The 26,344-nt window shown below is 35.5% G+C and overlaps 1 protein-coding gene across 2 annotated transcripts in view; it reads right to left on the reverse strand.

The window, feature by feature from the left end:
- Positions 1–26,344, reverse strand: part of ryr2b (ryanodine receptor 2b (cardiac)) — a 119,809-nt gene that overhangs the window by 40,205 nt on the left and 53,260 nt on the right. For both annotated transcript variants that reach the window (NM_001442678.1, XM_087289352.1), the window contains 22 exons: positions 25,786–25,949; positions 25,564–25,642; positions 25,386–25,475; positions 25,130–25,267; positions 22,376–22,453; positions 22,036–22,111; positions 19,519–19,642; positions 19,310–19,425; positions 16,504–16,580; positions 15,760–15,881; positions 14,061–14,110; positions 13,684–13,744; positions 12,111–12,343; positions 11,148–11,229; positions 5,562–5,677; positions 5,173–5,469; positions 4,823–5,063; positions 4,649–4,736; positions 1,864–1,956; positions 1,428–1,598; positions 1,280–1,330; positions 1,094–1,174 (listed from right to left, as the gene is read on the reverse strand). In NM_001442678.1, the coding sequence (NP_001429607.1) occupies positions 1,094–1,174; positions 1,280–1,330; positions 1,428–1,598; positions 1,864–1,956; positions 4,649–4,736; positions 4,823–5,063; positions 5,173–5,469; positions 5,562–5,677; positions 11,148–11,229; positions 12,111–12,343; positions 13,684–13,744; positions 14,061–14,110; positions 15,760–15,881; positions 16,504–16,580; positions 19,310–19,425; positions 19,519–19,642; positions 22,036–22,111; positions 22,376–22,453; positions 25,130–25,267; positions 25,386–25,475; positions 25,564–25,642; positions 25,786–25,949 (2,628 nt within the window). The remainder of the gene's footprint in view (positions 1–1,093; positions 1,175–1,279; positions 1,331–1,427; positions 1,599–1,863; positions 1,957–4,648; positions 4,737–4,822; positions 5,064–5,172; positions 5,470–5,561; positions 5,678–11,147; positions 11,230–12,110; positions 12,344–13,683; positions 13,745–14,060; positions 14,111–15,759; positions 15,882–16,503; positions 16,581–19,309; positions 19,426–19,518; positions 19,643–22,035; positions 22,112–22,375; positions 22,454–25,129; positions 25,268–25,385; positions 25,476–25,563; positions 25,643–25,785; positions 25,950–26,344) is intronic.

Consider the following 26,344-nt stretch of genomic DNA (forward strand, 5'->3'; position numbering starts at 1 on the left):
ATAGTCCCTAGTGTGTGAATGTGTGTGTGGATGTTTCCCAGAGATGGGTTGTGGCTGGAAGGGCATCTGCTGCGCAAAAACTTGCTAGATAAGTTGGCGGTTCATTCTGCTGTGGCGACCCCGGATTAATAAAGGGACTAAGCCAACAAGAAAATGAATGAATATTAGTGTGATTTGTTTTGTACTCAGATGTGTTTTATAAAGCCTGTGACTGTAAGATTTAAAGCAATATTAAACTACTTGGGAACCAAAAAATATAAAGTTTGCCACTTTAAGACTGTGCTTAATTATTTATCAAATGAAGTCTATAGAGTGTTATTTTAGATTTGATCATTGAATTTCTTCACCTAAATATTGCAAAATTCCACCTGTTATACGTTTTGTTTTGTTTGTTCTAGGTTGGGGGCATGCCTTCAGCGCACCTGATGCTGGTCAGCGCCCTTTTTTAAACTCAATGAGAGAGTTTGTTGGGGCCACTGTTCATTCACTGTTTGGGCAGTTGGCCAGAGCTGCGTTTCAATTTGGACTTTATTTTTTCGTTATGCATCCATACTCTAGCGCTGACAACACTTAACGCATCCATTCACTTGTCTTTCACACTGATTGAATATTTTTTCAAAATGTGTTAAAATAAATATCATTTCTGACTTTATTTCGCCATGTGTTAACGTTACATTGTCCCTTACATGTCCCTTAATGTAACATTGAGCCAGGTGTAATATCAAAAACTATAAAGCACTATTTGTTTAGTTTTTATCTATGCTTTATTCTTTTAATTACATGATTTATATATGTATATATATATATATATATATATATTTTTTTTTTTTTTTCGCAGATTTATATTTTATGCAGATGCACCTCCCACAAAATCATCCCAATCAATGTAAGATTGTGAATTCTTCCCAAACAGTTACTGTCATGTTGTGAAATTATATTTATATCGCAATATGTATCGCAGAAATAAAAAATATCGCAATGTCAGTTTTTCCAATATCGTGCAGCCCTAATATCTACATCAATTTACATATAATACCAATGCATCATTAATCAACATTTACAATCAGCGGCGGAAATAAATTTCCAGTCTAACCTGATCGAGGTGGAAAAGAACACGAGCGATGCTCAAGATCCTCTCAACTCTGAGGGGATCTACTGAGTTTCCACACAGATCCTGGTAAAAAAAAAAAAAAAAAAAAGGAAATATGAATCCAAGGAGACACAAATAGCATTTTCACAGGACATTATTATCACTCTCACAGGCTGCCTGCTGGCTCACCTGTTGTAGGATGCTGTGAATGTATGCCCGGACCTCATCTTCTGTGTCCCTCTAGAAACAGACAAATGTTTCACATGACAATATTTTCAAGATGAGAAAAGATTGATTTGGAAACATTGTCATTATTGATCAGCATGAGCTGGTGTACCTGAGCAAAACGACTTTTGGCATGGCTGACCAGGCCCTGATCGCCATGGCAACATCCATTCATGGCTACAGAAAGGAGTTTTTTGGGGGCAGCCACAATGAGAGAGGTGTGTGTGGAGTAACGATCGGCTTTCCTCTTCACCTTCCTCCTCTCCTGGCAGAACACTCCTCCCTAATGGAAAAATCATATAATTTACATTCATTCAATATATTGAACGGCATATTTGGATTGAATATTGATGTGGCCATTTATTAAAGTCACTCCGGAGCTCATTGTTTACAAACCAAAGATTAATTCCTTTTCAAAGAATAAAATGAAAAATGAGGAAAAAACAAATGCAATGAGGAATGAGAATAACTACTATAAAAGAGCGTCGGTTAGACTTGAAAGGTGGGGAAGAATTATTTAATATGGTATAAATAAAATCACAAGAAACCTTGTTCATTCTGCTTTTGCTGCTGTTCACCAGGAATGCCATGTTGTTGATTTCATTTTGAACCACAAAGTTCTGTTCTTCCCATTTGAAATTCTAAATAAAGGAAATGACAATAGAAAATTACAATAAAAATTAAACATATATTAAATTAAAACATTAAATAAGTACAATGAATTTACAAAAGGAATAAAAGTATGTGGCGGCACGGTGGCTCAGTGGTTAGCACTGTCGCCCTACAGCAAGAAGGTCAATGGTTCGAGTTCTGGCTGGGTCAGTTGGCATTTCTGTGTGGAGTTTGCATGTTCTCCCCGTGTTCGCATGGGTTTCCTCCGGTTGCTCCGGTTTCCCTCACAGCCCAAAGACATGCGCTATAGGTGAATTAAATAAACGAAATTGTCCGTAATGTATGAGACTGTGTGTGAATGAATGCGGGTGGTTCCCAATACGGGTTGCAGTTGAAAGGGCATCAGTTGCATAAAACATATGCTGGAATAGTTGGTGGTTCATTCCACTGTGGCAACCTCTATAATGTATGAATCAATAAATCAATGAATAAAAAAGTATGTCAACAAAAAATTATCTGTGTGCACTAGTGGTGATATCATTTTAAGAGTTCTGTTTTCACTGATATATACAGTACATAATTAATCAAGAAATTAAAAAAATATTGCGGTCACAAACAGTTTATTAATTTACAGTCAATTTTAATTAACCAAACTGATTCAAGTAAAACAAGGCAATAAAATAATATGAAGATGGGGAGAAATTAATAAATTATATTTAAAATATCTATTATTTTTTCTCGTGTCATTTTTTTATGTCATTTAAGACATTTCAGCTGCAAAATATTACTTTTCAGCACACTTTAAATTTACTCAAACACCTTTATTAATACAGAAGAAAATTTTAATTGATGATATGATGGGATCATGGTTTACCATGTTTTTATATTTAAAAAAATTGATCAAAACCTAGAAGTAATGTAGTGTTTTGACCTCACATCAGTACACTCTGTTTGTATGTGTGTAGCGGATTGTAGGCACAGAAGTAAGCACCCACTGCTGTAATTGGTTTACAATGTTGCATATCAATATGGATGAACAGGCAGTGAAGTACACATTGGCTGTTTCTCAATTCCTAGAATGCCGAGAACGGACTTGCGTTCTTGTGAAGACCGGTCTTGCCAGGTGTCCTCGAAAGAACGAACTTGGGAGACCATGAGAACAGAGAACAAGTCCTGTGAGAAATGAGATGCTGTGTTCTTCCTGATGGTCACATGACCTTCATGCATTTTTATGGAAATTTATTTAAGCATTACAGCATTCATACAACGATTTATAGTTTTTCCCCTTTTCAAAATATTTAGTATGCATAAAGACCTTATAAAATATACATTGCACAATATAAATAAAAAAGATTTTAATATAAATTTCAGCAAATAAACACCCTTAATGTGTTTATGCCTTTATTGAGATTTTCATGGTAATGTTTACTTTCACCTTCTCATTTAGGGATACTCCTGAGGCAATCCGCTTGTTAAGTGGGGACGCATGTAATAATGTTTCTGGGTCCAAGCCGCCATTCATTTGAGTGGAGAAATCATTCGTTTATGATCACGTTTTATTCCTATCACACATTAAAGTTAATTTCATATAAAATCATAGTGTACACACCAATCTCTGGGCTTGCTGCATAACAAATACCAAAACTTTAACAATTTATAAAAAATGAATGACTTTCTGGCCATTGGATATTAGGCATTGACATATATATTGCGATCGTGATTTTCGAAAGTATTAAATCCATTTATAAACGTTTATTATTACCATTTCATGAGTCTCCATATTCAGTTGAATAGAGCGCTTGGGCCCGGAAGCCGCTCCGCGTGACGTCACACTTAACGAGCGGATTAAGTTAAATCTCTAAACTTTGATTATAAATCTATATAAAATGCTGCGCTTCCCACCTCCAGTCGCAATAACTTCCGGGACTTCAAGAGCGAGTTCGGTGCTCAAGTCAGCATCAATGCCTCCTCAATACCAAGAACACATCCGGGAAGTTTCAAGCGTCCTCCGTTTCTTGCCGTCTTGATTAGTAAAACTGAACTTTGGCAGCTGAGGATGACGTTACACGAGAACACGAGGTTGTAAGACCGTTGAAGATCGCATATTGAGAAACAGCCATTGATCTTCTAAGGAGGCCGTGCCTATCCTCCCAGAGTAGAACATTCCATTTCCTGTCATATTAGCAGACAGCCTTCTATATAAGCTGTTTTTAGAGTAACAACAAAGTTTTTAACTCTGAAACTTACAGGATGTTTTTTAAAATATTGTGACCTCCCCTATATCAAAAGATCAAGGAAATTTAGTTTTTTTAGTTCATGACCACTTTAAGAGGTTGATATTAGATATGGCTAAGTGGTTACCAATGTCACCTCACAGCAAGAAGGTTGCTGATTCAAGTCATGGTTAGATCAGTTGGCATTTCTTTGTGGAGTTTGCATGTTCTCCCTGTGTTTTCGTGGGTTTCCTGCAGGTGCTCCAGTTTCCCTTACAGACCAAACATGTGCTAAAGGTGAACTGAATCAATTAACTTGGCTGTAGTGTATGTGTGTGAATGTGAGAGTGTATGAGTGTTTCCCAGCACTGGGTTGCGGCTGGAAGGGCATCCGCTGTGTAAAACATATGCTAGAATTATCGGTTCATTCTGCTGTGGCAAAAACTGATAAATAAAGAGACTAAGCCAAAAGAAAAATGAAATAAAATAAAATATCATAAATGCTCACATGAGATTTAGCCCAGAAAATGAACACTTCAGCCACAAGGGAGAAAAGCTTCTCAGCATCTGCATTTACCTCTCTCAGCCAACTCATTCTGACAAATATCAGAAATTGAACAGTGTCAGTAATAAATAAGCAGGCGATAAATAAAATCAACACTGCGCCAGTGTAATTTCTCACCTGTGGAGGTCAATAAAAGGAATGAGCAAAGGGTAAAACGCATAGATGTCTTGAACCAACACAGTAAACCTCTCCTGGATGTCTAACTCCTGCTCTGAGACATCGCCACGCCCCTCCATCTTCAAGTGCTCCTCCTCCAGCAGCACTGACTCCGCCCTCTTCCTTAACTTTTCCATCAGAGGCAGGAAGTGTCTTTTCAGGAGGTGTGGCTCTGCCTTGTTGATGATGGGCTGGCCAAATACTACAAAAAATACAATTCTTGCATTTGTTTTGTTTTTTGGTGGTGAAAGAGTTGCTGTTTATCACATTGGGAACTTTGATAAATCACTCCTCTAGAGGATCTGACTCACCTGCAAGGCGTTTCATCCAAGCACTGTCTGAAGTCCCCAGGTGAGCGTGGATGATAGAGAGGATGTAACCCAGCAGTGCATTAGCGTGTTGGGGTGTGACAGAGGAACAGTGGCCCTCCTGGGATGCCTGGTTATCAACTTCACCCCATCGAGAGACATAACTGCACAGTAGCGGAAGTGTGACCTCTGTGACCCTCAATAAAAGAGCATGGCGAGCCGAAGACCCCGCCCCTGCCAGCTCCTCCACCTCTAAGAAAGCCTCATGCAAATTGGGGAGGAGCTTACAGGCTTTCTCTTCTAGAAAAAGCACATTGACATCTGTGAGGGAAAAACTGCATGTGGAAGCGTGACTGTTTGAACGTTTTGGTGCTTAGCTGAACTTTTCTTACCTATACCTTCATTACTCAAAGTGTCAAAGTGAGAATGAAGGTCACTCAGCTCCAAGAAACACACGGGAAAGGCTGCAGATAATGCGGCCAGACACTCCCCCAAGACCGACCTCTGCCTATCAAAACAAAGATAAAGGCCGATTGACAGTTGAGCTGTAAACCTAGACATGAGCTAATAACTGTGGAGCGCACAAGTTTCAAAAGAAAAAAAACAATCAGAATGAACTAATGAGAGGCAAACACCCGAATTCACCCAAAATGGATTTTTCCTCACCATCATGTCATTTCAGATCAGCATGTTTGTTTTTTTCTGAAGAACAGTTTTCAGTAGATAATTTATTTATATATTGTATTTAGAACAGCTATTTTTCTGCACAGTTCATAGTAATATGTAAAAATTGTATTTGTTTTAAATAAATGGGATAAAGTGATTTATACAATTACAGAGCTCAGCATAATTGAGTAAACCCTATTTTGAAAATGAATATTTGTATCCATTTCTCAGTGAATATAGGCAATGAATTTTGGTGCATTTAAACAAAACAGATTTATTAAACAGATATATTTATTATAGTAATATTTTAGTCACCAAACATATTTTGTAATTGAAAGATAATACAATAAAATTCAATTAAAATATAGCAAAACAAAATAAAAATTACAACCTACTAAATTACAACTAAATTTAAAAACAATTTGTATGTGTGTCTTTCGAATTTTTCTCTTTTTTAAACTTGCATTTAATATTTTCTTTAACATATAAATTTGGGTGTAGTTTTTGGACCGTTATTTTGTATGATATATATTTTGCTCCAGATTTGGTTTCAATACTGACTAATCTATATGCACAAATATATTATTGTATAGTTTCCTAGTAAAAATATTATTTAAAAGATACATTTGAGATGTCTCAAATTAATGCTAGTTTGATTGATAATTATTCATCAAAGAATCTTAGTACGTACAGTATGTAATGTTTCAACAAAATCATTAAGCAATGTTGTTATTTTAATATAAATAAAATGTAATGTTTGGCGAACCAAATCAAGTATATTTCAACTATTTCTGTAGGATCAGTGTCATGTGAAGTTAAGTTTAATGAAGTTACGTTTAAACTGCATATTTAAATAGAAAAACAATGTTTTGAATTGTTTTGCAACATCACTTATATATTAGATTTTTCATTAAATAATTCCAGGTTGGAAGGCAATAAAGCGCTTCTTTGTAAATATATGTGATAAATAGGGTTGGGTCGATGGACAATGAAAGCAACGCAATCCTCCACCCTGGCCCTGTCGCAACAGCAACCCGCTTGTGAAAAATACTGTACACACGGCCCTGTTTACACTATTACGTCTTAGTTTTAACATTTTATAATGAAGACGATCCACGTCCACACTATATTTTACCTAGCATTTCTGAACAACTCTATATCCACAATATACTGCTGAAAACGCACATCACATGACCAAACGCACACATACACACTCTGGCATGCGCTTTAGTAGCAGAGCTCCAGGCAGTCAGTATGGGGTGCAAAACCCGGACAGTTTATCAAGAATGTACCGCTGTATCACGTCTCACTACAGTCGTTAAACGTAATATACACTGTTAACCCTTACTGTAGATTATGCAATAAATAACTGTAAAATAGCCAGTGTTTTGCTGGATTAAAAGGAAACAGTATTTTACTGTAAAAGGAGCAGGATTTGTATGAAATTTTGTAGTGCAAAGAATAAATTACAGTAATTTACTTTATGTACCCATTACAGATAGTTACTGTGATAATAAATGGTAAATTACTGCTCAACCATTATTACCCCATGTACTGCTTTATGTTGCTATATATATATATATATATATATATATATATATATATATATATATATATATATATATACATACTGTTCAGTTTTGGTATGTGTATGGTCAGTATTGAGGAGAAAGTGAGACAATGCATTGATGATAAGCTAAATTTCTCTGCAGCCATCTCTGTGTTTTCTTTGGTTCCTTTTATGTTTTTAACATTGAGTATCAGGAGTCAACCAATGTCAATGTCACAGAGCTAATTAAAAGGTAAAGATATCGACGAGATGCATTTAAAGGCAAAAATATTCACACAGAGCAACCAAATTATCACAATCATTTTTATAACTTTGTTTACTTTTCTATAATTAATTTAATTTGCCTAGTTTAGCCAATAGTTAAGCTTTTTTATTGCACTTTAAGCTGAATATTAGTATTTTGCTAAATAAAAATGTGTTATTTAAAAAATATGTTAAACAGCACGTACATACATTTTCGCAGAGACTCAATGAATTTGTTTGGAGAAGTTGGTAAAAATGGCATTAACAGTATAGTATAAAGACTTTCCTAAATAAATGTATTAATCAGGTTATTTGTTTTTTATTATTATTATTACTACAGGTTTGGAACAACATGAGGATCAGATTATTTATTTATTTTTTATTTTTTTGCTTTGGATGACGTTTGTATATTGTTTGTATATTATTGTTTTTATTCAATGATATGTGCATGATTGTGATAAATGTAGGCAATTCCTTTGAAAATATGCTATGTACCAAGGATGTCAAACTCCTGGAGGGCCGCAGCCCAGCAGAATTTAGTTCCAGCCCTGCTTCAACACACTACCTTTAGATTTAGTTTAATCAGGTGTGTTTAATTAGTATAACTGCACTGTTACTCTGTAGATTGTGCAGTAAATAACTGCAAAATAGCCAGTGTTTTGCTGTAATAAAAGAAAACATTTATTATTTATTAACACATTATTTTACTGTGAAAGGAGTAGACTTTGTATGAAATTGTGTAGTGCAAAGAATTAATTCCAATAAATTCTCTGATGGTTTATGTTGCTATTTATAGAGACGTGCATTTTAAAGGCAGAAAATAATGATTTAGGCATCACCATACACTCCCACAGGCTGTCTGTCTTATTCTAAACACAAAGGTGTTAGAAAGAGTTTTCAGAAAATGCCGGCCCTTTAAGGGAGCCAGGTGTTTGATTTGTTTACTGCTGAGTGTGCTCTATTCTCTGTCCATCAATTCAGATGTAGAGTCTGATATGTTTTAGGCTTTAAATAAGAATCTATAATGAGAAAGTAAAATGTGTTCAAATGTTTTTGAGGGTTTCTAAAATAAGGCTGTATTTTAAGTTATATTGTTGTTATCTTGAACTGTGTACTTGAAAGCTACATTGTTAGCTAGTTAGCCTCTCCTCATATAACTTCTTACATTACTTTTGTTTAAGTATTTATTGGATATTGCATACTGCCATAATGTACAGATGCTAACAGTTGTATGTATCTTTCTGGCAACTAAGCCAACATTAAATTCCTTCATCTTAGTAAGGTAACTTGTGCACATCGTCACAGGGAATCACAAAAACATGATACACATAGCCATCCACACACAAAAGCTCCACTGTCCAGTCCCAGGTTGTGAGTTTGTTGCTAAGTATTTTTCAGAGCAGTGTTTCCACCTATGAATTTATATTAGAAACAATAATAAAGTTTGTTGTCATGAGATAATTATAACAATAAAAGATTGGATCCTTTGGTTTTTCGGTGTTGCCAACTTTATTTTTTATAATTACTTTAAACTTTTTATTGAGATCTAAAACAGTTTTTAATTATTTAAAACTTTAAACTTTAAAATAATTATGTTGTGTTTTTTGCTGTTCATTTGCTGATCTACCCTCCTGCAGATTTCAGTTGCTATTCATTTCAAACACACCTAAACCAATTAATTAGGACCTGAACACCACTTGATAATTACAGGCAGGTGTGTTTGATATGGGTAGCAACTGAAATCTGCAGGAAGGTAGATATCCAGGAACAGGATTGAGCACCACTGCTGTATACCATGGGGGTCAAACTCCAAGTTCCTGGAGAACTGCATCGCAGCAGAGTTTAGTACCCACCCTGCTTCAACATTACCTGTAGATTTCTAACAAGTCTTAATTAGTTTGATCAGGTGTGTTTAATTAGAGCTACAGCTTAAAGTCCCGGTCACACTGCACTTTTCTCCCTATAGACTTCCATTCATACTCATGTGAGTACTGCAGACCTGGAATGATAGCTCATGCGACAAATTTCATAATTCGCAGCATTTGAAAGTTCAAGCTTGGAGAACGCTGACATGCGCAATCACATCATGTGATTGCTTGATACCAATCAAAGATCAAAACATGACCTCTCTGGCTTGCTTTTTCAATCTCTAATTATTTTGTTTAATTCCACTACTCGCTTTGTTTTATTCCACTTCGCAGTTCAGTATGACAGAATTTTGCTTGCTCAAATGTTAGTGTGACTGCAGCCTTACTGTGCAGACCTGTAATATGCAAGACAATATTTATATCTGCTGATTTCTTAATTTTGTTATACTTTTTCTGTTATTTGTTTCGTGCCAAAACAATAAAATAAATTTGTCTGAAAAATGTTATGCCTTCTATTTTTAAATAACAGCTAAGAATACGGATTAATTTTAGTAACACTACAATAACTATATATGACATACTATTAATGTGTATGCAGTATAATGCTGTGATTTGTAACACTACAATACAGTAATTAACTGTACACAGTTTCCAGTTAGTTACCACTGCTGCTCTATTACAGTAATTAACTGGCAACACTGTTGCCAGCTACTCCCTGTATCGGTTCAGTTACAGTAAATAACTGGCAACACTGTTGCCAGCTACTCCCTGTATCGGTTCAGTTACAGTAAATAACTGGCAACACTGTTGCCAGCCACTCACTGTAATGGTTCAGTTACAGTAATTAACTGGCAACACTGTTGCCAGTTACTTACTGTAACCAAACTTTTACAGTGAGTGGCTGGCAACAGTGTTGCCAGTGTTCTACTGTAAAAAACCCTGGTAAGGTCTAACAGTGTATATTTGTCTTGCCTCTATCTGACGACTCTTTGGTCTTTAAATCTATCAGGTAAACTGTCACAGCGTCATTACACTGCTTCAACCTTTCGCTTTCATGCATGTACTTAGTAATTTTAGCGAAAACCTCAGATACTGTTGGTTGGTTGCGGTTGGTTGTGCACCTTTTTTTACCAACCCAGTTTGTCGATGCCATTATAATGACACAGATCAGTCTGCTTATTCATGCCAGAGTCCTAACAGAAAAAGTGATAGACAGGTGGTAATTTTTGTGTAACTTATCTTTTTTTTATTTATGATTTAGTTATGGGTAAAACAAAGACCATGCGGGTCAAGAAGTTGAAACGGTGGGCTACAAATAATTAATGTGTTATTAATTAATTTATTATTCATAAATATTTAATTCACTACCAACTAAAATGACGATGCCATTGTCCATCGCGATATTTCACATTAGACATCCAACGATGCCAAATTTTTCCACATCGCCCAACCCTGGTGATAAAGTGCAAGACCCTTTCTAAACCCCTTTTAAAGACATGCGCTATATTCAAAGTTCCCTTTCCTGTTTCAGTACAAGAATAACAGCATATAGGTTTGGAATGACATGATGGAAAGCAAACAGTGACAGACCTTTCAAAGAAAAAAAGAATCTCTAAGTGATAGAGTGTTACCTCTCGATAAAGGAGCCGCTGCAGGTGCCAAGGATGTATAGACTGCTGAGGATTCTGTAACAACAGGACTGCACTTCATCCACTGAAAGAAAAATACACATTATAGATTCAAAAAACAAATCTTTTATTAAAGCGTTTTATCCGAGCGCTCTTGCATCCTTACTGATAGGCTACGATTCATCCCGACTGCGTGTGAGATTTATTCATATAATACAGTCGAATTGCAAAAGAGGAGTAAACTGTGTGAAATTCCTTCTAATAAAATGCTTATCAGTTCACAGAGAGCAGAAATGTACAGTATGAATGATTCAACACATGATGCTGCTGTTCTATAAACATATTCTTATCGCAGTAAAGCCTGCTGTAGTCCCGCCGAGTGGCATAAACAGCGCTTTCTTTTGCTCGTACACTTGTGAAGATTATTGTTTATGGGAGTAACATAGGGTCATGCTCAAGAAGCAAATTCTTCGGTTACAGAGTGTGTGAAGTCTGAATGCTGTTGGACTTGTGGGGAAACAGTACATGTTTCTTCACAGTTGGTTTCTTTAGACTTTTATACATTTCAAAACTTTACTGAATCCACAAACCAAACATAGAGGGAGTAGTCACCTCTTTAGAGTTCATAAAAGAGGCCTGTCTAGGCGTTTTGCAATGCTTTTGCCAGTACTGCATATTCCCTATTAAAATATACAGCAGGACACACATGTCCTTGATCAAATATACTGTAAGAGAGGTCAAACACAGGATCCTATATATTACACTACATACTGTGCGGACAGAAAGTCAGGAGTCAGTCTAATTGGCTAAAACAGAAGCGGAAAGTGAAGTGATCTGCTACATTTTTCCACAAACTCCATTTTTTTTCCCTTCATCCGTTCATTCATCAGGCTAATCTGTTCATTACTCATCCAATTAGCTGCTGCCATTTTTTTATGCATTTGGCCCTGTTCTGCTCTCTCTTACGGATCAGTCCAGCTCCGCTCTGCCTCTGGGAGTCGTGCTGGAAGATGGCGCTGAGTACCGGAATCAGGGCAGTGGTGGTGTATGCTATGAGCTCAGGGTCGCCCCTTTTCTGGGCTCGGTTCAGGCCGTCCAAAGTCACGTTTTCCACCATTAACTCCAGATCCTCTGCTGCAGCTTCAAAAAATGACCCTATTGACCCTCTGACAGATTCACTGGTGGTTTTCATTAGCATCCTAAAGATAAACAAGCATAGACAAATTACTGACGTTTGGGGTGATTTGAATTATTTTTTAATTTCTGCATTCCTGCGATTAAAACACAGTAAAAACTAATATTATGAAATATTATTACAATTTAAAATAAACAATTTGTTTTATATTTAATAAAATGTATATTATAATACACACTTAATGTAAAATTTATAATATACAAAATAAAATGTACTATTATTACATTTACATATAGATAAAATCAGCAGTCATTACTTCAGTCTTCAATGCCACATAACACATCATTCCATCATTCACATCCTAATATACTGATTTAGAGCTCAAGAAACTCTTTCAATTAAATTTAATTTTAAATACAGCTGTGATCAATTTTTGTGAATTTTTATTGAACAGTAAGCGCTTAACCGTAAGAACAGGATTGTCCTTACATCATTTTTGATCAATCTAATAAAGTTTTGCTGATTAAAAGTTTAATAATGAGCTAAATTGAAAAAACTAAATTAAGTGAATACTGAACAGCCTCGCAATCAGTTTCTACAGAATAAACAAAAAAGTCAAATAAAATTTACTTTCGAAATTTCACTCGCTCAAACAAATAAAAACACAATTTCAGAATCAGAATCAGCCTATAGAAACTATAACCATGTCTGTAATTAACAGTTTCCTACATTGTGTGATTCATTGTTTTTTTCTACTTAGTTTCACTTTTGAAATGCATTGTGGGACTTTGCTTTTACTTTGAACGATTAAAACTATACAGTTTGATCTCTAATGGTTTTAACTGACATTATTTAGGTTTTGAAAAAGTACATTGTAAAAAAAAAAGCCCACATTGAGAAACAAATCCAAAAAAAAAACTAAAAATGTACAGGCAGCTCATGACCTGAATTTTGATTTACATTGATTTTTATTTATTTTTTATTTTTTAATATTTTTCAAACTATGTTTAACAGAGCAAGGGAATTTTCACAGTCTGATAATATTTTTTCTTCTGGTGAAAGTCTTATTTGTTTTATTTTGGCTAGAATAAAAGCAGATTTTAAAACAATTTAAAACAATTTTAAGAACAAAATTATCAGCCCCTTTAAGCTATATATTTTTTCGATAGTGTACAGAACAAACTATTATGTTTAGAAATGTGTTGAAAAAATCTTCTGTTTGTTAAACAGAAATTGGGGAAAAAATCCAAAAATCTAATTAACAGTTTCATTGATATTCATTTTGTAATTATTTTCTCAAATAATTAGCAGACAAAATGTCCCACACAGTAAAAACTTTTTTTTTTAAATACAGAACATTTCTTGTTTATCAGTGCAACAAACACATGGTGTGGTTTTCATTACCTTCCATCCAGGGACTGTGCCAAGATTTGTAGGCAGTTCACCAAAGCAAGGGCATCATTTCCTAAGAGGAAACATGGCATTGAGCTCAATGCAATCCAGACAGTTAAAAGCACAAGCTCCTGATTTATGTTTTGGTGGAGGATGGGTTAATAAAACTAATGAGGTATGCAAGCATTCACCTCAACACGACAAGACTGGGTTGAGTGAACAATGGCAGACAATGATTCTAAGAGAGCATGAGATGAATACAAAGTGCTTCCAAATTAAAAGGGTTTCTAGCAAAATAATCAAAAGCTGCTTTTAATAAAACAAAATCAAAATAAAAAACAAGTGAAGAAGGGCTATGAAAAATTACATTCATCCACACCAAACCTTACCAAAGATAGAGATTCTGCGCCTGGCTAGACTTCCGAGTTTACAGAATAAACTAGGAAAAAAACAGGAGAGAGACAAGAGTGAGAGAAGGAATGAGGGAAATGGATGGGAAAAAATAAGATAGATGGAACTGAAAATACATAATGACAGAGTAGCAAAGGTGAACATGGAGACACAGAACATGGAGACACAGACTACACAGACTATATATATATAGAATAGTTTTTAATGTTACAATTTTTTTTTCAAATCAAGAAATCCCAAAAGATAGTCTTCGCTCACTTCTCACAAATTTCATAAATTTCATCCCAAAATATGCGCACACACATACATATCAATTGATTTTATTGTCTGTTTTTTACAAGCAAATTATCTTTTTTTCACTTACCATATGACAGATATGCATATTAGTTTCATTGTATATGAAGAATACATAAACTTCTACATTTCCTTTTTTTTCTAAATGGCATTTTTCTTAGACTCCCATGTTTTTTGATTAGTTATTTCACATTAAAAGCATTAAAAGTAAATTATTCTTTGCCATAAAAGTGAAATTGAAAAATGCTCTATTTAGACGAAAATTTTAAATGGCACTTGAAGGTTTTTGCATCTGAACTCCTCATATGTAAAGGACTGAGTGTGCAAAGGAGGTAAGGATCCAAATGCATATTTAAGAATAAAAATGCACAAAACAGACACAAACAACAGTTTCTGAGGGTAATCCACAACGATCAATGTAAGACAGGTGAGAGGTCAGGGCAGCCAGCAAACAATCACAAAACACAATGCAGTCCAGGATACAACAATCAGGCAAACAGTGAGAAAAACAGTCAATGTAATGTGGAAGAGGTGAACGATGATGTGCAACAGCTGTAATGGAGTGACTGGGGCAAAAGATAATGGGTAGTGTAGTCCAAGTGACTCTCAAAGTTAAATGATAAAGTGCCGTCTATAGTGTGGCACTCCAGCTGTTGATTGTGATGGTATATCAGCATTCTATATACAGTACATGCATGCATGACAATTTTTTATTCCACAAATGAAAGCATCCAAATAATGGGGTGTTATTAGTTATTATCATTTTAGTGACCTCTAGTTAAATTTTATTTATCACAGTGTCAAACAAAGATTTGACACTGATAAATTTGATCATATCAAATTTTTTAATACATCTGTTATTTCCACATGCTATTGCATTCTATGTCAACTGTTCAGCTATCCAGTAACAAAGTTTATACAGGCTGCATTTACACTGCAGATCTTAATGGTCAATTCCGATTTTTGTGACTGTATCCGATTTTTATGCTGACCTGCTTACATCATCTTTTAATAGTGACTTGTATCTGATTGTCTGTATTTACACAGCACATGGCAAAGACACAATGAATAAGTGTGTATGGGTGATTCCCAGTAATGGGTTGCGGCCGGAAGGGCTTTCGCTGCATAAAACCTATACTGGATAAGTTGGCGGTTTTTTCCGCTTTGGCGACCCTTAATTAATAGAGAGACTAAGCCGAAAACGTAATGAATAAACAAAGGAATGATTGAATTTAGAATCTAACACAAAGGTTAGGCCAATGTTTGTTTCCCTCACAGTGAATGCTAAATTATTTAAGAAACAATTGCCTCAAATAATCACATTAAAAGGTCAGTCAAATACAGCATTAATATATTCAAAGCAAATAGCAGTCAGAAAATTACCTAGTAACCATCTCTTTTTCTTTACTGGTGGACTGACAGCCATCTCTAAGGGAAGACATTGTAGTGGACATGAAGTAAAGGTGGTGATTTTTGAAGTATTGATCTAGCAGTGGCAATAAAACCTAGAATGAAAAGACAAAAAGGCTTTAATACAGACAGAAAAAAGATAGACAGGGAGTAAATTGCTCAAGCAATGTTGGTTTGAGTTTTTTTTTTTGAGTTTTTTTTAGGGTTTACTGTGAAGATGTTAGAGCATGTGAATGAGATTGATGGCTGTGCTGTCAGGGAACTGCTAATCACCTGTATTGATTTTTACGTGTGAATGAAGACCCTTTAACCCATGTTTTGTCTCAGATTATAATGCAAAAACAAACCATGACACCTTATTCAATATGAGTTTAACAGTGACCATATGGACAAACAAAACGAAAGCCATAATTAACTGCAAATACACTGATTTACTGTGGTTAGTAAAAAAAAAAATAGGCGAATGCGCTGAGGTTTTGAGATAATTTCGACACAAACAACACACTCCCAATACACAAAATCTACATTTGCAGTGTCCTAAAGAGAATTCAAAAATCCATATTCAGTAATGATTGTTTGAAGTCATTTGTCAAAACAGGCATTTAAGTAAGTTTATCATCCTGACTCATTTGACAGCTATGGTGTGATGGATGAATGTGACATGGATTTCAGTGTGAAGTTTTGTTTCAAATGTCTGAGCTGCAGTAAATGACTAACCTTAATGAAGAAGTGAATTTGTTGTTCGTGAGGGACTCTTTCAGCCTTGTTAATCTGCCCTCGGGCTTGAGCAACATCTAGAAAAACAATAAAAACCACATACATTTAATGTAAGGTTTTCACGTTATGAGACCTCATGCTTGAAAAAAATACATACAGTAAATAAATAAATACATTATTTTAGCAGCTCCTAATATCATATTTTAACAGTTTTCTGCAGTTTTATAGTGCTCAAGACAAGATTTTTACTTTTACTTTACTTTTCATTAATTTTCCTTTTGCTTAGTAAAAATTTATCTGGGGTCACCACAGCGAAATGAACCACCAACTATTCCCACATATGTTTTATACAGCGGATGCCCTTCCAGCCACAACCCAGTACTGGGAAAACCCCATACACTCTCAAGTTCACACACACACACACACACACACACACACACACACACACACACACACACACACACACACACACTAAGACCAAATCTGTTTACCCAATTTACCTGTACTGCATGTCTTTGGACTGTGGGGGAAAACTTACCCCTATATACATTTCTGGAGAGTCCCAAATACATTCCAGGAGCTACTTTTTTGCCGTTTTTGTTTCCGCTGTTCGCGAGTAAATACCCCAGAGGCCGCTGTCGACTGACTGACTGACTGACCCACCCTCCTCCTTCCCTAAACGCAACCAATAGTGTTTTCAAGAAAACAGTTTGACACGCCCACACACTTCCCTAAACCCAACCATCTGTTTTAAAAAGCAATCCAAAAAACAAAAAGCCCTCGCCTGATTATTACTTTCAGATCTTATCATGTTCTCAAAGTTTAGCCTATGCTAACAGCTTAAGTCCACATCCAGTTTGATAACATTAAAAAAGTTTTTCACTTCAGAAAAGAAAGTCATATGAGAGTGGAAAAGAATGAGCAAGTTGTCAGAATTTTCACATATTTGAGTAAACTATCCTTTCAACACCTCTTTCGGCTTAGTGAGGCCTTGCATTTATTGGGCAGTTATATAAAAAGACAGATGTGCAAACAAGCAATTGGAGCGAAGTAGAGTGGAAGAACAGTGTGTTCATGTGTGTGGCTGAGAGTGTGTATGAGTGTGTGTGCCTTTTTTGAATGTCAGTGAGTGTATGTTTGGTTGTGTGTGTGAGTGTGCGCTGTTATGTGTGTGTGTGAGAGAGTATATGTGTGTGAGTATGTGTGTGGTTGTGTGCATGTGTGTGTGTGTGATTGTGTGTGTGTTGAGTGCATGTGTGTGTGTTGAGTGCATGTGTGTGAGTATGTATGAGAGTGTTTGAGAGTGTGTATGAGAGTGTGTGTGTGCCTATTTTGAATGTCAGTGAGTGTGTTTGATTGTGTGTGTGAGAGAGTATAAGTGTGTGAGCATGTATGTATGTGTGTGGTTGTGTGCACGTGTGTGTGTGTGTGTGTGTGTGTGTGTTGAGAGTTTATGTGTGTAAGTGTGATTATGTATGTGTGTGCGATTGTGAATGTGTGTGTGTATGTGTGTGAATATATGTGTGTGTTGGTGTGTATGTGTGTTTGTGTGTGTGGTTGAGAGTGTGTATGAGTGTGTGCCTTTTTTAAATGTCAGTAAGTGTTTGTTTTGTTATGTGTGTGAGAGAGTATATGTGTGTGAGTTTGTATGTATGTGTGTGAGTGGTTGTGTGTGTGTTGAAAGTTTATGTGTATGCAAGTGTGTGAGTAATTATGTATGTGTGTGCGCTTGTGAATGTGTGTGTATATGTTTGTGCCTTTTTTGAATATCAATGAGTGTGTGTTTGGTTGTGTGTGAGAGAGTATTTGTGTGTGCGATTGTGAATGTGTGTGTGTATGTGTTTGAATATGTGTGTGTGTTGGTGTGTATGTGTGTTTATGTGTGTGGTTGAGAGTGTGTATGAGTGTGTGCCTTTTTTGAATGTCAGTAAGTGTGTGTTTTGTTATGTGTGTGAGAGAGTATATGTGTGTGAGTTTGTTTGTATGTGTGTGGTTGTGTGCACGTGTGTGAGTGGTTGTGTGTGTGTTGAAAGTTTATGTGTATGCAAGTGTGTGTGTAATTATGTATGTGTGTGCGCTTGTGAATGTGTGTGTATATGTTTGTGCCTTTTTTGAATGTCAATGAGTGTGTGTTTGGTTGTGTGTGAGAGAGTATTTGTGTGTGAGCATGCGTGTGTATTTGTGTGGTTGTGTGCACGTGTGTGTGTGTGTGTGTGTGTGTGTTTAGAGTTTATGTGTGTAAGTGTGTGTGTAATTATGTATGTTTGTGCGCCTGTGAATGTGTGTGTGTATGAGTGTGAATGTGTGATGTTTGTGTTGGTGTATGTTGGTGTGTGAGGTTGAGAATGTGTATGAGTGTGTGTGCCTTTTTTGAATGTCAGTGAGTGTGTGTTTGGTTGTATGTGTAAGAGTGTGTTGTTATACGCGTGCGAGAGAGTATATGTGTGCGAGCATGTACAGTATGTATGCGATTGGTTGTGTGTGTGTTGAGAATTTATGTGTGCAAGTGTGTGTGATGAGTGTAAATGAGTGTGCGCTTGTAAATGTGTTGTATGAGTGCAAATATGTGTGTGTGTATGAGTTTGCGCTTGTGAAAATGTGTGTGGTTGTGTGTGTGTGTGCATGTGCATGTGTGTGGTTTTGTGTTGGAATTTCATGTATTCGAGTTTGTAAAAGTGGGTGTGCGCTTGTAAATGTGTGTGTATGTGTGTGAGTTTATGTGCATGTGTTTGTGTGTGTACGTGTGTAAGCATGAGCGTGTAAACGTGTGTGCGCTTCTGAATGCGTGTGTGTGTGTAAGTCTAACCCAGCTCTATTACGCTCTCCTGGGCTCGTTCAGTGAGACGGAGGGCTTGCTGGATCAGGCCGTAAGCGAAGCGGCTGGCGATCGCTGGGGAATCAGCATCTGCCACCTCTCTGTTCCTGTGCAGTGAAAATCCAGTCAGTGAAAATGAAACAGACACTTCAAAGGCATCGGCCTCATTTTAGTGTCCAGTAGCAGGAAAGCATCATCACCTCTTCACTGAGTAGCCATTGACGTGGAAGAACTTGAGAACATCCTGAGCTTTGTCTCGGACTCGACTCTTGTCTTTAACACTCAGAGCATCATACGGGACGAGCAGAGGATGACTGCCCCCTCCTGGACAAAAACAGAGCAAGATTAACAGCTGCGCAGCATTTCAGTCCTGACAGTTTTATCACCTGTAATTAGTAAATAATAATAATAATAATAATAATAATAATAATAATAATAATAAAATCATATAAATACAACACATTATAATTAATTCAATTAATGACAGTATTTCAATACATTTCTGACCTTGTTTGAGTACACCCTATTTTGAAAATAAATATTTTTATCCATTTCTCAGTGAATATAGGCAATGTATTTTGGTGCATTTAAACAAAACAGATTTATTAAACAGATATATTTATTAATATAATAATTAGTCACCAAACATATCTAGAAATTGAAAGATTGAAAGATAAATTCAAGCAAAAAAAATTACAACCTACAAAATTTTGAATCAATTGTTTTATTTTTTGCTTCTCTTGATTTTTCCTCTTTTGTAAATTTATATTTAATAGTTCTATAACCTTTCTATTCTATAACATGCATTTGGGTGTACTAGTTTTTGTATTGCTATTTCTAAGTTATATTGTTAGATAAGCTCCAGATTTGGCTTCAGTGCTGACTAATCTAATGTAAATGCAGAAATATAAAATCAAAGCTTCCTATTAAAAATATGAATTTAAATGAGATATTTATGAGGGGTGTACTTTTATATATGCTGAGCACTGTATTTTGGAATTACAGGTCACTATAGTATATTAGTATAAATAGTATAATAAGTATATTAGTTTATTTCAGATGTGCTGTTAGTTTGAAAGTACTATTTACCTGATATATATATATATATATATATTAATTAGGGGTCACCACAGCAGAATGAACCGCCAACTTATCCAGCATATGTTTTACATAAATTGAATTCCATAGATTTGTGGCTTTATAAATGAAAGAGGATTGACCAAAAGAGGTCCTACGTCTAGGGACAATACAATCCCCTCTTACTATACTACTCTTACTACTCGCGATGTTTTGTCTGATTTGTAATTAAAAAAATTTTTAAAGGTGGAGCAGAAAGATTGTGAATAATTTTAAAAACAAAACAAATATTGAAATATTTAATAATATTATCAAAACTTAAGAGACTATGTTTTTTTAAGATATTGCAGTGATGGTACAACCGAGTCACATGATCTTTTCATAAATCATTTGAGAGATCAAACTCTTAATATATATTTGTTGTATAATAATACACTTAATTTGGGATTCCATGATGAATTGAAAGTAAAATGAAAAGTAATAAAAGGTATTGATTTTTATTGTAAACTTTTACAACGTGATATTCAAGTGCACCCATTACTCAACTCTACTAGATGGTTTTCCAATTATTATTAACAGTTAGGAAGATAATAACCTGACTGGATGAAGATGTACCAACCTATTCTGACAGAATGGACACAGAGACTGAATCAGATTCTGATCATGAGAAAATATTCGCAGACTTACAGATGAAATCCTTTTCCAGCAATGATGGACATTGATTCTTGAAATTGTAATACTGTCAAAAGCATTTATACAGTTCTCAGCATATATAAGTATACCCCTCATAAATCTCTCATTTAAATTAATATTTTCAATAGGATGCTTTACAATATTATATTTGTGCATATACATTAGATTAGTCAGTAACGAAGCCAAATCTAGAGCTAATCTAACAAAATAGTTTACAATAACAGTCCAAATATTAGTAGCTCAAATTTACATGTTATAGAAAAATATCTTTAAAAAAAAAGAGCAAGAATCATGAGACTCTATGTATCAAAAATCTATGTAAAATGTTTTGTTTTTGTTTTTTGCAATATTTTGCTTAAATTTAATTGTATTATTTTTCAATTTCTAAATATGTTTGGTGACTAAAATAATAATTTAATAAACATTTCTGTTTAGCTAATCTGTTTTGTTTAAATGCACCAAAATATATTGCCTATATTCACTGAGAAATGAATAAAAATATTCATTTTCAAAATGGGATGTACTCAATTATGCTGAGCACTGTATTTAGGTTTATGAAAACATATTTATTTGCATTTGTTTTTTTTTTTTTAAACAACTTTTAAAATAATTTCTTGCTACATTTTGTAAGCATTCATTTATTCGTGATCATTGTTTTTATAATTTTGATTTGCCATTTTGAATGCATGTTATGTGTGTTTGTATTTTATCAACATTATAAATATAAATTGATCAATTTAATGTATGTTTATTAATAAAATAATATATTTATATTTTTACTTTAGTTGCATACATTCTTTATTATATACCTGTACTGTGTGTATCTACACCTCAACCCAGTTTTGCTATTTCACAGAGTCTTGCTTCACTGTAAGACGCAGGTGGCTGCAGAAAGCCTAATTGAATTTACAGTATGATCTCTCGCAGTGGCCGTCTGTAACACACACCTTTACTCTCCAGCTCCTGCAGTTTCCTGGCTGCCCAGATGTGATGATAATTCTCAGCCAGCCGCTCCGCCATAGCCTTCAACACCAGATTGAAAGTGTAGTTATTTTTAATCCTGTTAACGTACGGAGCCAACTGGCAGTATTAATGAGGCAATTCCTAAAAGGACTTCTAAAATATGCTCTGCTATATGTATTATAAATTACAGCTATTTTATCTGCACTGTAAAAGCAATCAATCAATGAATGCACAAAGTAATCAGTGGTTAACAAGGGAATATCTCCTTTAGGCTCTGATGGACTTGATTCATACTATAAAAATAAAATGCTTAAAGCTGCTTACATACTGATCCCAGGTAAGAGTGACGCTGCTGGTGTCCACAGGCTTTGGACTGAACGTGGAGGCTCCTTCAAAAGACAGCTATAAACAGACAAAACAACTTATGTTAACTGCAGAAACACAATGCATTTTTCTAGTTTGATATCTAGCACAGCAGTCTGTTTTGAATGTGTCCCATGTTCTGTGAATGAGAAATGTCTTTTAAAAAGCCTACAAGCTGTTAATCCAGTCTTGGCAAACACGCAAGACCTATTCTGAATCCTAATCACGGAATACCAGTTTGTAATACAAAAAAGATGCCACTACAATTTATGCAGAAAGAATTTGCTTTGACATATACAGAAGTTGTTGAATTGAAAAAAAAAAAACACAATATCACACTACTAAAATGTTAAAACATACATGGTGTGCAAATGGATATATATTACTATATATCATAGTGTAAACACTGTCATTTTCAGACGACAGCATGCGATGTTCGTTTAGCAGGTGTTCATGTTCTATGATTTAACTTTTTTTATGCAGGTGGCAATATTTTGATTTTAATTTTTGTTTCGAATAAACTTCCTATCTGCTTGTTAAGTGTGACGTCACACGAAGCGGCTTCCGGGTCCAAGCTCTATCTCAAACTGTATGGGGAGACTCAGAGACTCATGAAATGGTTATACTAAACACTTACAAAGAGAAATCCCGATGCAATATATATGTCCATGCCTAATGTCAGATGGCCAGAATTTTAAAAACTGTTAAAATGTTGGTATTTGTGATGCAGCAAGTCCGAAGACTCATGTGTACACTATGATTTTATATAAAATTCTCGTTAATGTGTGATAGGACTAAAAGGTGGTCATAAATAAATATTTTCTTAATTCAAATAAGTAGCAGTTTGGACCCAGAGACAGTATATATCAACAATACGTCACTACTAAACAAGCAGATTATTTATGATATTACTAATATCAACAACAACATACAATTTATTTATAATGTTTTGTTCTTTCAGTAAAAAAAAGTTCTAAGGATTTATAATAATGACAATAATAATTCCTTACATTTATATAGCGCCTTTCTGGGCACTCAAAGCGCTTTACACATTATTGGGAGGATTATCTCCTCATCCACCACCAGTGTGCAGCATCCACCTGATGACGCGACGGCAGCCATATTGTGCCAGATTGTACCAGCTGATAGGTGGCGAGAAGACAGAGTGATGAAACCAATAATATTATGGGAATAATTACAAGGCCATGATGGACAGAAGCCAGTGGGCAAATTTGGCCCGGATGCCAGGTTAAATCCCTACTCTTTTTTGAAGGACACCTGGGATTTTTAACGACCACAGAAAGTCAGGACAAGCTAGAGTCTTGGTTTAACGTCTCATCTGAAAGATGGCACTCAGTGAGCAGTATAGAGTCCCCGTCACTATACAGGGGTGTTAGGACCCACACAGACTGCAGGTTGAGCGGTCTATGTGGGTCCTTGCTGGTCTCACTAACACCACTTCCGGCAACAACCTAGCTTTCCCATCCAGGTACTGACTGCTTAGCCTCAGAGGTTTTGCACATACAGTATTGCCTTTTTTCTTGTGCTGCAAACATAAACCAGATACACAGATGTTCAATTGGTCAACTGAAGTCAAAATGATTGCCTGTAGCACTCCTTTGAAATTTCAATTATTTTTAAACATCTCCCAAGTACTGTTTAATTTTTTAAACTGATTTTTTTTAACATAAAATGTGTTCACATAAAGAATTTTGTTATTGAAAGTACATCATATTGTTCTAGTTATTTTGCATGATACTAGTATTCAGTTTCAGTTTAAATTTAAACTATGTAAATTAGGATAACTAGGCAAGTTAGGTTACATTAATCATTGGACAACATAACTTCTTACGGGTGCTAATAATATTTACCTTCACTTTTTTATAATTATAAGCTGCTTTTATTATTATAAGCAGCCAATCTAAAATAAACAAGACTTTATCCAGAAGAAAAAAGAACATTATAGTAAATACTGACAAAATGCCCTTGCTTTGCAAAATTAAGCTAAGAAGGGCTGCACCCGGTCAGTACCTTGATGGGAGACCAACACGGGAAAGCTAGGTTGCTACTGGAAGTTGTGTTAGTGAGCCCAGCAGGGGGCCTTCAACCTGAGGTCTCGGTGGGTCCAAACAGCCCAGTATAGTAAAGAGGACACTATAGTGCTCAGTGAGTGCTGTCTTTCGGATGAGACCTTAAACTGAGGTCCTGACTCTCTGTGGTTGCTAAAAATCCCAGAATGTCCTTAAAAAAAAAAGAGTAGGTGTTTAACCCCGGCACCCTGGCCAAATCTGCCCACTAGCCTCTGTCCATCATGGCTTCTTAACCATCCCCATATCATAATAGTCTTTTTTCCACCAATCAGCTGGAGTGTGGTGTGTGATCTGGCGCAATATGGCTGCCATGGCATCATCCAGGTGGATGCTGCATACCTGTGGGTGGATGCAGAGATTCCCCCCAATGTGTTAAGCGCTTTGAGTGTCTAGAAAGCGCTATATAAATGTAAGGAATTGTTGTTATTATTATTATTATTATTATTATTATTATTATTATTATTATTATTATTATTATTATTATTATTATTATTATCATTATTATTATTATTATTATTATTATTATTATTATTAAACAGCACTTGAGAGATACATTTGAGAAAGAAAAAAGTGTCAAAATTAAAAGATTAATGGACATAATAAAAAAATTGTAAGTGTCCGTTACCTTGCCAGACTGTGAGATCCTCCTAGCTGGGTTGTGAATGCCGTGTGACTCCCCCTCGTTAGTCCTCTTAATGGTCCAGCCTAAGACCAGCATGCATTTCACCGTCTCTTTAATGACCCCTCGATAACATTCTTTATCCTAAAACAGAGAGCAAACTGATTTTGTAGCAATATACTGCATGTGAGCTTTCTTCATTCCATACAGTATACTAAAGTATTATTATTATGTGCACAAATGTATTCTGGTTAAGGTCTACCTTTTCAGACAAAGCTCTGTAAGGTTTTAAGAGTGGATGAACTTTAGAGCTCTCTGAAAGCTGTTCTCCATGAACCCAACCATTACCAAACTGGGGAAAGAACCATCAAACATAGTATTAAAGACCGTATTTCTGGCTGTCATCCATAGGTAAACTTTTGTAGTAAGAAACTGTTTACCTTTTCCATTGACCATTTCTCGTGTGTATGTTCAGCATATTTGTTCACCACAAACTCCAGACTTTCTGGAATTGTCACACTAAAACGCATGAGAAAACTAGATTATTATATATTACATTCCAAGCAATTCACACTACACTTTTCTCAAAAGGACAAAGTGGACTTCTGAGATCAGTGTTAATGGACCATTAAATTGAACTCATGTGTTTATTAGCCCTTTACTTTAAGGTGTCCAGGGGTTGAGGACAAAAGCCTCTCTCTGAATCCATCACTGAGTGTCTCTCTCTTCCGCCGGTGCAGCTCAGGTCAAGGTGGTCAGGAGGAATTGCTCCAGCAACTGCACTGAGACACCCGAGAGCCAGTTTGAACAGGTCTGCGTCATAAGACTGTGGTCGAGAAAAAAACAAAAACATTGTAACTGTGCAAAACAAGCGGAGCATTACATTTAACAGACATCTGATGCTAAAAAAGGAATTAATATTATTAATAAAATTACACTGTGAAAAATTCTTACAATCGATTTGTGTTAGGACAACATTAGGAATTTAAGTTAACTTATTAGTTAGAACAAATTTAAGCGGGTTAAATAGAAAACAATTCATTTGTCCCCCCCAAAAAACCTTGTTGTTTCAGCTCATTTTAAATGAGTAGTTTGAACAAACATCATTGTTTTGAGTGTATCTTTATCATGATCATTATTATTTTATAACTATTAAAAACACACACTGGCCGCTTTATTAGGTACACCTTACTTCAGAACTGCCTCAATCCTTTGTGTTAT

Source organism: Danio rerio, chromosome 17, assembly GCF_052040795.2.
Source record: "Danio rerio strain M-AB ecotype USA chromosome 17, GRCz13ab, whole genome shotgun sequence".
NCBI classification, from domain to species: Eukaryota; Metazoa; Chordata; class Actinopteri; order Cypriniformes; family Danionidae; genus Danio; species Danio rerio.